The sequence below is a fragment of the Nymphaea colorata genome, chromosome 2 (genome assembly GCF_008831285.2).
Source record: "Nymphaea colorata isolate Beijing-Zhang1983 chromosome 2, ASM883128v2, whole genome shotgun sequence".
NCBI classification, from domain to species: domain Eukaryota; kingdom Viridiplantae; phylum Streptophyta; class Magnoliopsida; order Nymphaeales; family Nymphaeaceae; genus Nymphaea; species Nymphaea colorata.
Window position 1 is genome coordinate 25771503 of NC_045139.1, and position 11862 is coordinate 25783364.

The 11862-nt window shown below is 38.3% G+C and overlaps 2 protein-coding genes across 3 annotated transcripts in view; one reads left to right on the forward strand and one right to left on the reverse strand.

The window, feature by feature from the left end:
• Positions 1-2613, forward strand: part of LOC116248057 (structural maintenance of chromosomes protein 5) — a 66028-nt gene extending 63415 nt beyond the window's left edge. The window contains exons 24-30 of one of the 2 annotated variants that reach the window (XM_031620633.2): positions 113-212; positions 287-341; positions 1686-1734; positions 1821-1908; positions 1979-2051; positions 2149-2252; positions 2357-2613. In XM_031620633.2, coding sequence (XP_031476493.1) covers positions 113-212; positions 287-341; positions 1686-1734; positions 1821-1908; positions 1979-2051; positions 2149-2252; positions 2357-2409 — 522 coding nt within the window. In that variant the 3' untranslated portion in view covers positions 2410-2613. Of the gene's footprint in view, positions 1-112; positions 213-286; positions 342-1685; positions 1777-1820; positions 1909-1978; positions 2052-2148; positions 2253-2356 lie in introns of those variants that run through there. The other variant, XR_004170955.2, reaches the window with a different exon arrangement.
• Positions 2614-5112: 2499 nt separating this feature from the next.
• On the reverse strand, positions 5113-11041 carry LOC116249120 (50S ribosomal protein L1, chloroplastic). Its single transcript, XM_031622262.2, has 7 exons — positions 10599-11041; positions 10325-10504; positions 10143-10197; positions 8930-9057; positions 6362-6445; positions 5591-5716; positions 5113-5502 (listed from the first exon to the last, which is right to left on the reverse strand). Exons 1-7 carry the CDS (start codon positions 10941-10943, stop codon positions 5368-5370), a joined length of 1053 nt encoding a protein of 350 aa, XP_031478122.1. The 5' UTR covers positions 10944-11041; the 3' UTR covers positions 5113-5367.
• Between the last annotated feature and the right edge of the window lie 821 nt (positions 11042-11862).

Genomic DNA, 11862 nt, shown 5'->3' on the forward strand with positions numbered 1-11862 from the left:
TTATGCATCAATATCATAGTTCAAGTTTTTGCCAATGCCTTCCATTACCTTGTCATTGACTAAGGTCAAAAGTATCTCTAAAGTTTATCAATTGGATAAAACAATTTTGCAGGATGCTTGGCTTCCAACACTAAGGGATCTAGTAGATAAAATTAATGGAACTTTCAGTTGCAATTTTCAAGAGATGGCTGTAGCAGGAGAAGTCTCACTTGGTAGTTAAATATTTGATAAAAAATATACACATGAAATTCATATATACTCTTTAATTTTAATTTTCCTTATGCAGATGAGCATGACAAGGATTTTGATAAGTACGGAATACTTATAAAAGTCAAATTTAGGTGAGCAATGATATTGCACATTTGGTTAGTTTTGAAACATTGCATCAGGGGACATTTTTGTTGCTTCTTTTTCCGGACAGACTTTTTATATTCTGTTTTATCGGATATTGACATATTTCTCCTTTTATCTCTTTCTTTGTTAATATGATGACAATCATGTTTAAGATCGAGTTTACTCGATATCAATTGATCTACCTAATACATCAATAACCATCGTTTGGTATATTTGGTTAGAAATATTGATCGAGATATGCTTTAAAATATAGATTTTAGAGAGCTAGAAAATTTGATCTTCTGACATGTTCAACATGTGCTGGTTTTGCAATTTGTTGCAGTACGAACTCACTGTAGCAGGACCCAACTGTTTGTCGACTTGTTAGTCAAAAGGCAACTTGATGCATTGCAGCTACTGCTAAATCAAATGACAACCTTTTGCTAGACCTCAACTTTTCAACTGTTGCATAAAACCCATGGAGGTTTCAGGCAAAATCATTTTCAATAGAACTATAGTCTATAATTGGTTCTTAAATGGCCGTTCCATGAAACTAGGTCTTAGTAACAAAGTAAACGTGACAAAACAACATGCAGATATGAACTGTACTATATAAGTCATAAATGGCCATGCCAATGACAGTTGGTCTTAGCCAGGAAGCAAGAAATTTTTTCTCAAACATATGATGCAACATAACCATTAGTTGGGACATAGTTGTCTTTTTGGATGCCTCTTCTCTGCGTTTGGGACTTGGAGTCAGCAGGTTGTGGGTTGACCCAAAAATGGGACCTGAGTCCATCTACCCTTTATACACATTGTAATTAGGGTTAAAGTGCTGTGTCAAGTATGCTAAAATTTGTCTTGCACTAGGTGCTGGAGATTCCCCCCTCAAAGTGGGATTTGGTTCTGTTCTTTTTGCATTGTGCCTTGTGTAATTCTTCTTAAGTGCAGTTAATCTTTGCACACTAGGAGGGGGTGCAATGGCTGGTATCAAATCCAGGCTTGCCTTAGGAATAAAAAAAAAGGGGATGGCAGAGAGTCACGGTAAGAGAGGCACTGCAGTTCTCGAGGCACTGCAGTTCTCAAGGGCTTCAGGCAACAAAGAAAGAAAGAAATTTTATATATATAGGGTTTTTTTCCCTTTGTATTTCTGTGATTGGCTTGTTTGAGCCAATTTTTAATAATATTTCCTTTGTTCCTCTTTTTCCTTCTATGGTCTTGGAAGAGGTTTTAGGTACTCTTGTATGCATGTTGGTGGACGAGTGTGTTGGAGCATCTAAACAATGAGATCTTGTAATTTGAAGCCAGAGTTTCTTTCTATTTGCTGCCTTATATTTTTATGCTGTTACCAGGCAAACAGGGGAACTTCAGGTGCTAAGTGCTCATCATCAATCTGGAGGAGTACGCAATATTATTTTGGTTCATTAACTTAAATTGAAGCAGGTGAATTTAGTAGGTTTCATCCTTTTCACTTTTTTTTTCTCCAGGAACGATCTGTATCCACTATTCTTTACTTGGTCTCGCTTCAGGACCTGACAAATTGTCCATTTCGGGTGGTTGATGAGATAAATCAAGGTAAATGCTTGATCATTTGAAACCTACTTGAGGGCCTCTTCTGTGGCTTCTAATTTTTATTCTGTGACAGGTATGGATCCTGTGAATGAAAGGAAGATGTTCCAGCAACTTGTGAGAGCTGCTAGCCAACCCAACACACCACAGTAAGGACCATAGGCTTTTAGTCATCCTTTTACATGTTCGATTTTTGTATTCTTTCTGATGAAAACCCCATGACATGTCTGTGTCATCAAATATTAGATGCTTTCTGCTCACACCGAAGCTCCTTCCCCACCTGGAATACAGTGATGCATGCAGCATCCTTAACATCATGAATGGACCTTGGATTGAAAGACCATCCAGAGGTACTGTAAAGTGTAAACTTCATCTGTTTCAAATAATGTCCTTGGTCTTCTTTTTTCTTTCTTTTTTTTTCCCCCTAACGTTCCTTACTTTTCCTGTCCTTCAGTATGGGCTAATGGGGAATGCTGGAGAGAAGTTATGAGCTTAGTTGGAAAGTAAATTATGTGCCCGAAACATTGATGTGATGTCTAAAATAAGGTGTTTTATGAGCTAACCCCTCACGATTTTCAAGGGGGAGGTTATGGGTATTTTTCAAAATTGTTGGTGTAACAATGTAAAGGCCTTATCAATATGTAAATTAGCAACATCTGTTTACTTGTTCTTTGTATTCATATATTTAAAATGTCTAAATTTTCAGGTCTCCATTTCTGCTTGACGTTACATGCCTCTCCTAATATGTTGTATGGTTCACGATATTCGCTTATCAAATCATTAAACTTATCTAACGGGTGGTTTTGAGCTTGGTCACTGGATTTTCAGAGTCAAATCTCGTATCAATTCCCATTTCTCATCTGACCAAGTTCAGCATCCTTGTTGTGCAATACCTACTGCTTTCATCTTTCTACAATTGAAGGAGAGTAGTTGCTCTCAAGGGTGGGAGGGACAACATTAGTTCCATCAACACTAAAATTTCTGGCCCTGCCGCTGTTAAAGGCCCACGTTTTCCCCTGGCTTCCAGTGTGGCTTGACAGCGCCTCAGACTTTTTAAGGTAACGTCAAATAAATCTGGGGCAACATGTGTGGAAGTCGAGAAAACAAGTTGATTTTCATATTGGCAACCCGTCGTGCTGTAATTGCTCATAATCAGGAGATAGCTCCGTATAAGTTAAAAATACAACTCGTAGCTGCAGAAATAGGAAAAATTGCACCAGAAATAATATCCTCTAGAAAATGAAATGAGACAATTTAAAACAAGGGACCCTTATCTCGCTACTGAAATGAGTGATATAATTCATTACGGTATTAAGGCATTGGGTGCTAACTTCTAACTGCAGATGGAGGCCAGAGGAAGATCTCTGATCTGATGGGCCCGAACAAGAAAGCGCTGCTCTTGAAGTGAGGTGGATAGATTTTCAAGGGGGAAAAGAATGGTAAACTTTCAGAACTGAAACTATTCTTGAGTTTGCAAAAAAGATCTTCAGTGGAGGCCTGCTACCTCTGCTATTTGAAATCTAGCTTCTGGATAAGTCTACATGGATCAGCAACATTCAACCTCTTCATGATATCATAAAAACTTAAAATATCATTGTAAGTGGAGCTATAACCTTTTACGCATATGGATGAAGCAGCTTTTTGTTCAACTCAATGAAGCTTGCAAGACAACGACTGATCTTTTTGGAGGCGATTTTTTTGGAGAAAATGGAAGAGAACATATCGATAGACACCCTTTTTTGCTTTGATATCATGTTTTCTTTTTTATTAAATTTCTATTCACTGGTGCATGGAATAATGTGTCCACTTCAGTGATTCCCGATATTCATGCTGGGTGATGATGTGTTAATAACAGCCATTTTTCTCCCCAAATAACTGGAGTTACATTTTATGCTTGTGGAAATCACCTTCTTTTTTTTATGTAGTCCTCTCATGAAAATTTCATTCCTAACTTTAGCATTCGTTCATCCTGAGTAACCAAAAAAAAAAAAAAGTCTAATATAGATGATTTATGTAGACAGTGCTGCTTTCGGTTAAGACAATATTCTCTTGTCTTTTACCGTTGGATGGTTGCCTGTTTTGTTTTGAGATTGGATCGCCTTTCTTGAGAAGACCATATCTTACCTTTATTCTCAGGTTCCCTGGTTCGAGAACTGTTTTTTCTCCTCCTCCACGTCAGCTGTGCGGGCGATCTGTTTTAATAAAGGAAGTGTCTATCTAGCTTACTCCGATTTGAGCCAGTCATGCTGAACCACGTTAAATGCCTGTCATTCTCTTTAAGGTGTGTATGACCGTGTCGGGTGAGCAGTCTGTTCTTTAGCAACTATACTGCCACTTCCTTGACTAGGAAGGTTCATCTTGTTCAAACTTCGCTGCAACCCTCCTGGGGGGTAAGTCCCCTACTTTTTTTAGCAAAAAAATGAAAAGAAAATGTAGAAAAACGGATTCGGAGGGCACTACTACATTATATTGGGTTCATCTTCTGGTTCGAACTTGACTTTAATTAACACATTAAGCTCAAACCAGTCGAGCTCAACTTACTTGAGAAAAGAAGTTGGCAACTGAAATGGGACAACCCCTTTCCGGCCATTTTGAGTCACTCCAACCTCTTAATAGGACCGATCCGACGGGCTTTTTGGCGACCCAGAAAAAGTAAGAATTGCATCAAATTGCGTGAACCTGTTTTTATATAAAAGACACCAGTGGGGAGTTCATTCTTATGTTATTGGTACAACCAACTTGGATCTTGAAACCCCCGGTAGATTCAGGTGTAAAAAAGATAAAAAGACTGAATTAAACAATTGGCAGAAAGTACTCATGAACCAGATGCCCCTCTTCAGAAATTGCTTCTCGGTTGCCAACAAGAGCTCAAATCCATGGCTTGAACTTAAAAAGCCTTCAGACGGATTTACCAAACATAGAAAGAATATCAAGACAGAGCAAAATGATGTTCTAAGGAGCGAAACCAAGAAAGATTGTCAGATAACTTCTGCAGATCTCTCTTACTCCACTTCATCTCTTCAAATTCTCTGTGCCAACACAGCAATGTCGTATTGCAGAGACATCTTTCAGCAAAATTGCCCAAAGGCGTGCACGTCTTCATGTCAGACATGGCACAAGTAAATACATGCTTTGAAGCTCTCATCTCAGCTTATGGTAAATGAAACGCGGCAATTTCTACCAGCGAGCGCAAAAAAGGCTGTTTGTGCATGGAGAAGAATACACCCGCAAATCTTGAACATAAAAAAGTTCTACATCTATGGCTGAAGAAAACAAGAACAAGGCTAATAAATTATCTCCTGCATCTGCTTTTTACAGGAAATCTCTCTCTCTCTCTCTCTCTCTCTCTCTCTCTCTCTCTCTCTCTCTCTCCCAAGCATGTTCCCTCTTTGCCTTTCTATCTTTGGATAAGTGATTTACACAGGACAAAAAGACATGACATCCGAAGAGCCACCAGGAACAGTTTTATATGCTCGGGGCCTTGTAATCAAGCATTCCCTTCACGTTTAACCGAATTGACGGTCCCATTGATGAACATACATGTGCACTTTTCCAATACACTCCCTTTGCACCAGATGGCTTGTTAGCTTCTACTGATTTCTATCAAATAAAAAGAAAAAAAATCAGCATATTCAGATTTATGTAGGTACAATTAACCAATAACATATATCATTGAAAAAAAACATACAATTACTGAGATCAAGTTAGCCATGAGATCCTCCTCACTGAAGTTCACTTTCCCAAAGGGTATGTGAACTATTCCAGTCTTATCTGCTCGATATTCAACCTTTCCCTTCTTAAATTCTGCTATGGCCTGAAGGAAGTACAATAAAAGAATCAAATTCTTGTCAACAACAATCAGTCATGCTAATTAGTGAAGGAAACTTCAGGTTTAATCTAACAACTGTTCAACATCACATCACCATCAAGCAATATAACAAGAACTGAAATCAGTTTCAAGGCGTATGCATCTAGATTGCTCATTTTGTACCACTGAAAGGGGTCTGTTTAACAAGTAAAAGAACAAACTTAAACATTTCAAACTTTAAAAATGCACAACAATTGTAAAAGAAAACAAAACCAGTCAAAGGTTTGAGGATCATTGATATGTACTAGTAATTTTAGAAATGAAAAACAATTGAAGGTATTTAACAAAACTAATGCAAAGAATGGAAAATTGCAAAAATCTAACTTCTGAAAAGCCAGCACAACAATTGCAAAAATTCTAGCCTCTTACATAAATAACAGAGAAAGAACTTGGTGCCTCACACCAGATGGTTGCCTAGGCATCTAGGCAGTAGACTCATGCCAAGATAGCCTAGCCGCGACCTTTTGACTACATAGTTAGCAGTAGAGCCATACCAGTGTATTATTCTCTAACATTGCTTAACTAATGGGTTCACTTCTAAATACATAAAGCAAACTAAATATTGCTACAGCAAGACTTATTTTAACATACCTGTGCTATATCAGTTGTTACTGTGCCAGCTTTTGGATTTGGCATGAGCCCTCTTGGTCCAAGAATTTTCCCAAGACTTGCAACCTGAAATTAATTTACAAAGTTAAAGGAGAACTAGACCAAGTATTCAGGTTAATTTCCTAGCATTAACCAATGTATCAAATTTATTAATCCAATAGACTAATCAGAAGAAAAAAAGTAGCACATAACTCATCAGAGAGGCTTTCCCTAAGGGGACAGACAACTCAAGATGGATGGATAAACAGCTGGCCACATGGTAGAACGGGAACAGTTAAAGGATCTCAGGATGCGGCAAAAAGCTTGGTGGCATAAGACAATTAATCAAAGACATAGTGAGATTTTCAGACCCGTGGTGAACTTTTCTTTCTCAAAAATTTCCGGTGACATTTGTGACAAGGCCATAAACCCATCCTAGAGTCAGTACAGTACAAAGACGATGGAGTTTCATTATGAAAAAAATTTAGAATTACTCCTAAGGCCATAAAATAATTGAAAAAGTATCATGACAAAGCTTCACAATTGGAATCTGAGGCTTTCCCCCACAAGTGCATAGAATTTGAGAATTTACAACAGTGTAACTGATCAAGATTATAATGAACCTGTCCATATTTCAAAATTTCTGTATTATACCTTATGGCTATATTTATTTGTGGTACATTAAGTCTGATAATCAACAAGGTGAAAGGCGTAGAATATTCGAAAAAATAAAAGGAGCTAATCTGGGCAGTCCATGCATCTCATAGCAGTTTCATAAGCCTGAAACTCAGTCTTTGTGATAGGAAAATCAGGAACTAGGGGAGAGATAGTGTAGAGCTAGGAGAGATACTGTAATACAAGGATGACAAAGATTTCTGAAAAAAAAAAAAAAGTCGGATACATCAGACTTTGCCATCCAGTAAAAAATGTGCACTCTGTCAAGTGTGCTCTACACAACTTCAGAAAGCAGTGAAGGCATTAAGACTAACGTCTCAAATTCATATTTTGAGGGTACCAGACAAGCATACATTGGGTATCATAATGAAAAATTTAAAGCATTGGACTGCAATAGCACTAGCAAGATCGAAGAGAAGCATTAGTTCAAGAATGTGGTTTGCAATAAACATAATGCTGGATATGGTTTGACAGTGTTCTATAGAACTTCAGATTTTTCTTAGAGAATTACAAGGATTTAAGCAAGCAGATTCATATCACATGGCTGCCAAAAGAAGAGACGATTTGATGAGAATTGAGGCATTAACTATTTAAAATGCTGGGGGATAGGCAGAAACTTCTATACAAGAGCATGGAACTATGGAAAAACATTAAGCTTAATGACAAGGATATGTAACTTGAGAATAATTTTGCTTCATTTCATTCCATTGGCTGGATTTACTTCAAACTAGGATATCAATGGAGCATCAGAGCCAGCATTCATGTCTAGGCTAAATTGAACCTAATTTTTTTCTGACCTAATCAGGCATGACTTTAAACTGAGATGTGATTTCTAAACTAAATGAGTCAGACTAGCTCAAAATTCACATACTCCAAAGGTGAGTTCTTTTAATCAAGTTAGATGTTATGAATGACATGACACATTTTAAATTTTACACATTTAATATGCAGTGTGGGATGTGATTTTCCAAGAGCCAGACTAGCCAAAATTCACATCCTCTAAAATTGAGTTTGTTATATCAAGTTAGATATTAATTTTACACTCTCCACATTTACCTATGTTATTAACAATGCCATTTAGTATGGTTTTTGTAACTTATCAGTGTGACGAACACCATTATGAACTACTTAAACACTTAAGTGCTTAAATGAAGCTCTCCCACATAACTAAAGCATCCTACAGATGCTAGTTAAAATTACACTTTTAGGGACAAAAGAATGTTCTCCGCCCCTTCAAGCCCTTCATCATTCTCTGATCTAATTCCGTTTCAAAAGGTAAGATGCCAGAAAATTGCAGGGGTACTTGCGGTAGATTCTCCTAGAATAGGAAAAGATTTGCACTGTTATTCTTGAAGTACATTGCTTAAGAGTCATAGAGCAACTTCTGGTAGCAACTGCAGAAGCATACTGTTGTGCCCATGTAAAACAACAGATAGCCCCCTTTTGTTGCTTTATTGCAGGGAGTATCTCCATGTTTCTTCAGTAGAACTATAGTATAAATATACAAATAAAAATTAACAAGTTAGAAATTCATTTGCAATGTTTACTAGTTATGTGCAAACCATGAAAAGGTTGAAGCATAGATATCTCCCTCCCTCGTTAGAGTTTTCTGAAAGTTAGCTATCTCGGTTTTGTTTGGAAATTCATATAGAATCTTTGAAGACTTTCTTCGATAAGAAAAAACAGGTGCGTCCTTGCCGAACCTCTCATACTAGGGAAAGGTCCTATAAATGCTTTAATGCCCACAACGGATATGGACTGAACTTCTCACGATGTTCTGAGAATTACACAGAAATATTTAAAGAACACAACAAAACAGATCGTCAAGGATTTACTGCTTGACAGCTCAAAACCTAGAAAAAGAAAATGATATTTGAAAGAGAATGAGGACAAGACCTTGGGCATCATGTCTGGGGATGCAATCAACTTGTCAAATTCCATAAAACCTCCTTTAATTTGTTCTATCAAGTCTTCACCACCAACCAAGTCAGCTCCTGCATTCTTTGCATCATCTATCCTCTCACCTTCAGATTCACAGGTTATGAACAAATACAGTCAGCCATTATGATGGATCAAGTATGCTTAGCCACTATCACAGGGTTAATGGAATATAGTTAATAAGGCTCCTCCAAGTTATGACTTTTAAAGATAAACAAAGGACAGTTAGATGCATAAAGAAGAAACAGAATGAACAGAATAATAACCCTCCATGTGACATTGAACATCACCAAGATTTGCTTAGCTCCACACAGTGATATATCTGTAACAATTAGCTATAAATTGCGAGATAAAGGACAGTTTGTACATGCAAGTTGTAATAGATGGCAAATAACTCTAAACAGTAACCCATAAATTTCTGACGTCTGCTTGTCTAGTCTATAGGCTAAAAGCCTAAAACAAAAGGTCGACGAACCATCTTGATAACGAATTCCCACGATAATGAGAAATCAAAACTAATCATTCGATCTCTGCATGTTCTTCCCTTGTGGAGAACTGATTTCCACCAATAGCAATGACAGCAAAGTACAAGATTTTTTTATGTGAACCAGGAGAGGTGAGGAAGAACTCTGGATCTGACTGGACCTACAACTTCGCCGAGCTGACTAGCATCCCTTTCCAGGGGCAGACTGAGTAATTGAGAGGGGTCAGAGGCAAACAAATGAGGAAGGCTACAGGTGGGAGCTTGAACAGAAAGCGAAGCGAGCATAAAAAGAACTACTGCTTGTCTCTACTCTTGAATAAATTCCATTCCTCGCATCTCGAACTTGACAAGGTCCATTACAAGAACCTAAACCCAATTAGCTTATGCAAATTCTATTATATTAAGAAATGGCTTCACTATGGTTTTCCTACACCATCCTTATCATTTTTCTTTAAGGTACTTTTTGGCGGCTTGAAATGAACGAATAAGAAGATTCAATAACGGGATACAAGCATACTAACAGATGAGTCGAATCACTTTCCAAATCTATACATGTTAGTTGGGAATAAAATAACTAATATCAGAGTTTTCATCAATAAGAAAGAAACAAGATCATTTGGTCGCCCAAAAGAAAAAAGTAGAACTTTAAAATGTAAAACAGAAAGGAAAATAGAAATGTAAACTAACCTTGAGCAAGGACCGCAATTTTAACAGTTTGGCCAGTTCCCTTCGGTAGATTAACCTAAACCAAATAAAATATAAGAAGCAAACCCAAAAGCAAAAAAGTTATCAATAATATTACCATTCAAATAATGCCAAAAAGGGGAAATTGAACAAGTCATTGGTCTGAAAGCGGAAACAGGGCCAACCGTGGCTCTCAATTGTTGATCATTGTACTTGGGATCGATGTTGAGCCTGAAATGAGCTTCAGCCGTCTCGACAAACTTAGTGCTCGACGTCTGCTTCATCAACGAAATAGCCTCCGGCAAATCATATTCCTTCTTGTTCTCCCTCAACTTCTGTATCTCCAAGAAACGCTTCGACCTTGTCTTCTCAGAAGAAAACCCGAAAGAGGAAGGCCAATTCAGGAACAGAGAGAAGACGAAAGGAAACGTCCCAATTACGAGATTTTCCAATACTTACTCGGTCTCTCTTCAGGAGAAGTGCAGCCTTCCCGGTCTTAGGTTTCACCTGTGGTGGCGACTCAACCGCTTCTTCCCCTTCGGAAGCTTCTGTTTCAGCCACGACGGCAGCAGCGACGACCGAAATCGACGAGCCGGCGTCCATGTGGGGCGCCGGAGAATGGGCCCATCTTGCTCTGCCCCACTGAAGCAGAGGTATACTCACTTTGCCGGGCAGTCTACAGGAGCTCCCGGAGGAAACGGGTAGAAGGAGGGTCTTGGTGGTGGGTTGGGCCTTGCTGGCGGACAGTGGCCGGAGTGTTGCGTCCGCCACCGCCCACGAGGTCTGGGTGAGCGAGGACGCCATGGTCGAAGGAAGACGCAGAGAGAAAGAGAGGGAGACGGATGAAGGTGGTGGTGAGGATGAATCCTGGTCCCTCCCACCAGATAGATAAGAGGAGGTTTTGTTATCAGGGTGGAAGCTTACATACTTACATGCACACAAGTATCCGGGAATGTGCTCGGACACAGGGCGGGTTTTCACAGAGCTGTTCCTTCTTGACATTATTTTGCAAAAACACTGTTACTTTTAGGAAAATTTTCATTTTCCGGGTATACAGCTATGCTTTACTTTTTGCTTATGACTTTTAAAAAATATCATCGTTCGTAACTTCTTAATAAGTTCTCCATTTTTCAAGAAACAATCAAGTAAGGGCTTCAATTAAGATCCCTCAAGTTGGTAAAAAAAACCACTTTATATATTACTTTCACTACAAAGGAATCAAGTGTCCAATGGCTCCAAAAAAAAAAAAAAATCCAATGAAGATGGGAAAACGCATTAGAAGCAACACAAACACAACTTATGGCACAAAAAGGAAAAACTCATGACCGCTAATAATGGTAAAAGTGCATGTACTGAAGGTTTTTTACTGGCATGAATCCCATGAAGAAATAATGTAAAAAATTGTCACATAAGGTAATAGGTGGGTGATTAATAATTACCTGTGACGGATAAACTTTTGGTGACATGCAATAACACGCCATCGAAGTTCGTTAATAATAACACGGGAATGTTGCGTTATTAGTTCTGCATGTCCATAGTGATGCTATATTTGCACTAGAGAAGGGGCTGTTCGTTTTTATGTACTTTCACTTAGGTTTGGAGTTGTGTCATTAGAGATCATTGGTGATATTTTTAATGTGCCACTCAAGATATCGTCTTTTGCAGCTTTTCACACCACTGATGAGAGTGTACTTATTTTATTGTAAATGAGTACATCTCAATT

Coding starts and splice junctions, on each gene's coding strand:
- LOC116249120 (XM_031622262.2), bottom strand. CDS start 10,943: ATGGCGTCCTCGCTCACCCAGACCTCGTGGGCGGTGGCGGACGCAACA. Junction 10,505..10,598: donor TTCTCCTGAAGAGAGACCGA/GTAAGTATTGGA, acceptor TCTTCTGAGAAG/ACAAGGTCGAAGCGTTTCTT. Junction 5,503..5,590: donor CTAACTTGATCTCAGTAATT/GTATGTTTTTTT, acceptor TTTATTTGATAG/AAATCAGTAGAAGCTAACAA.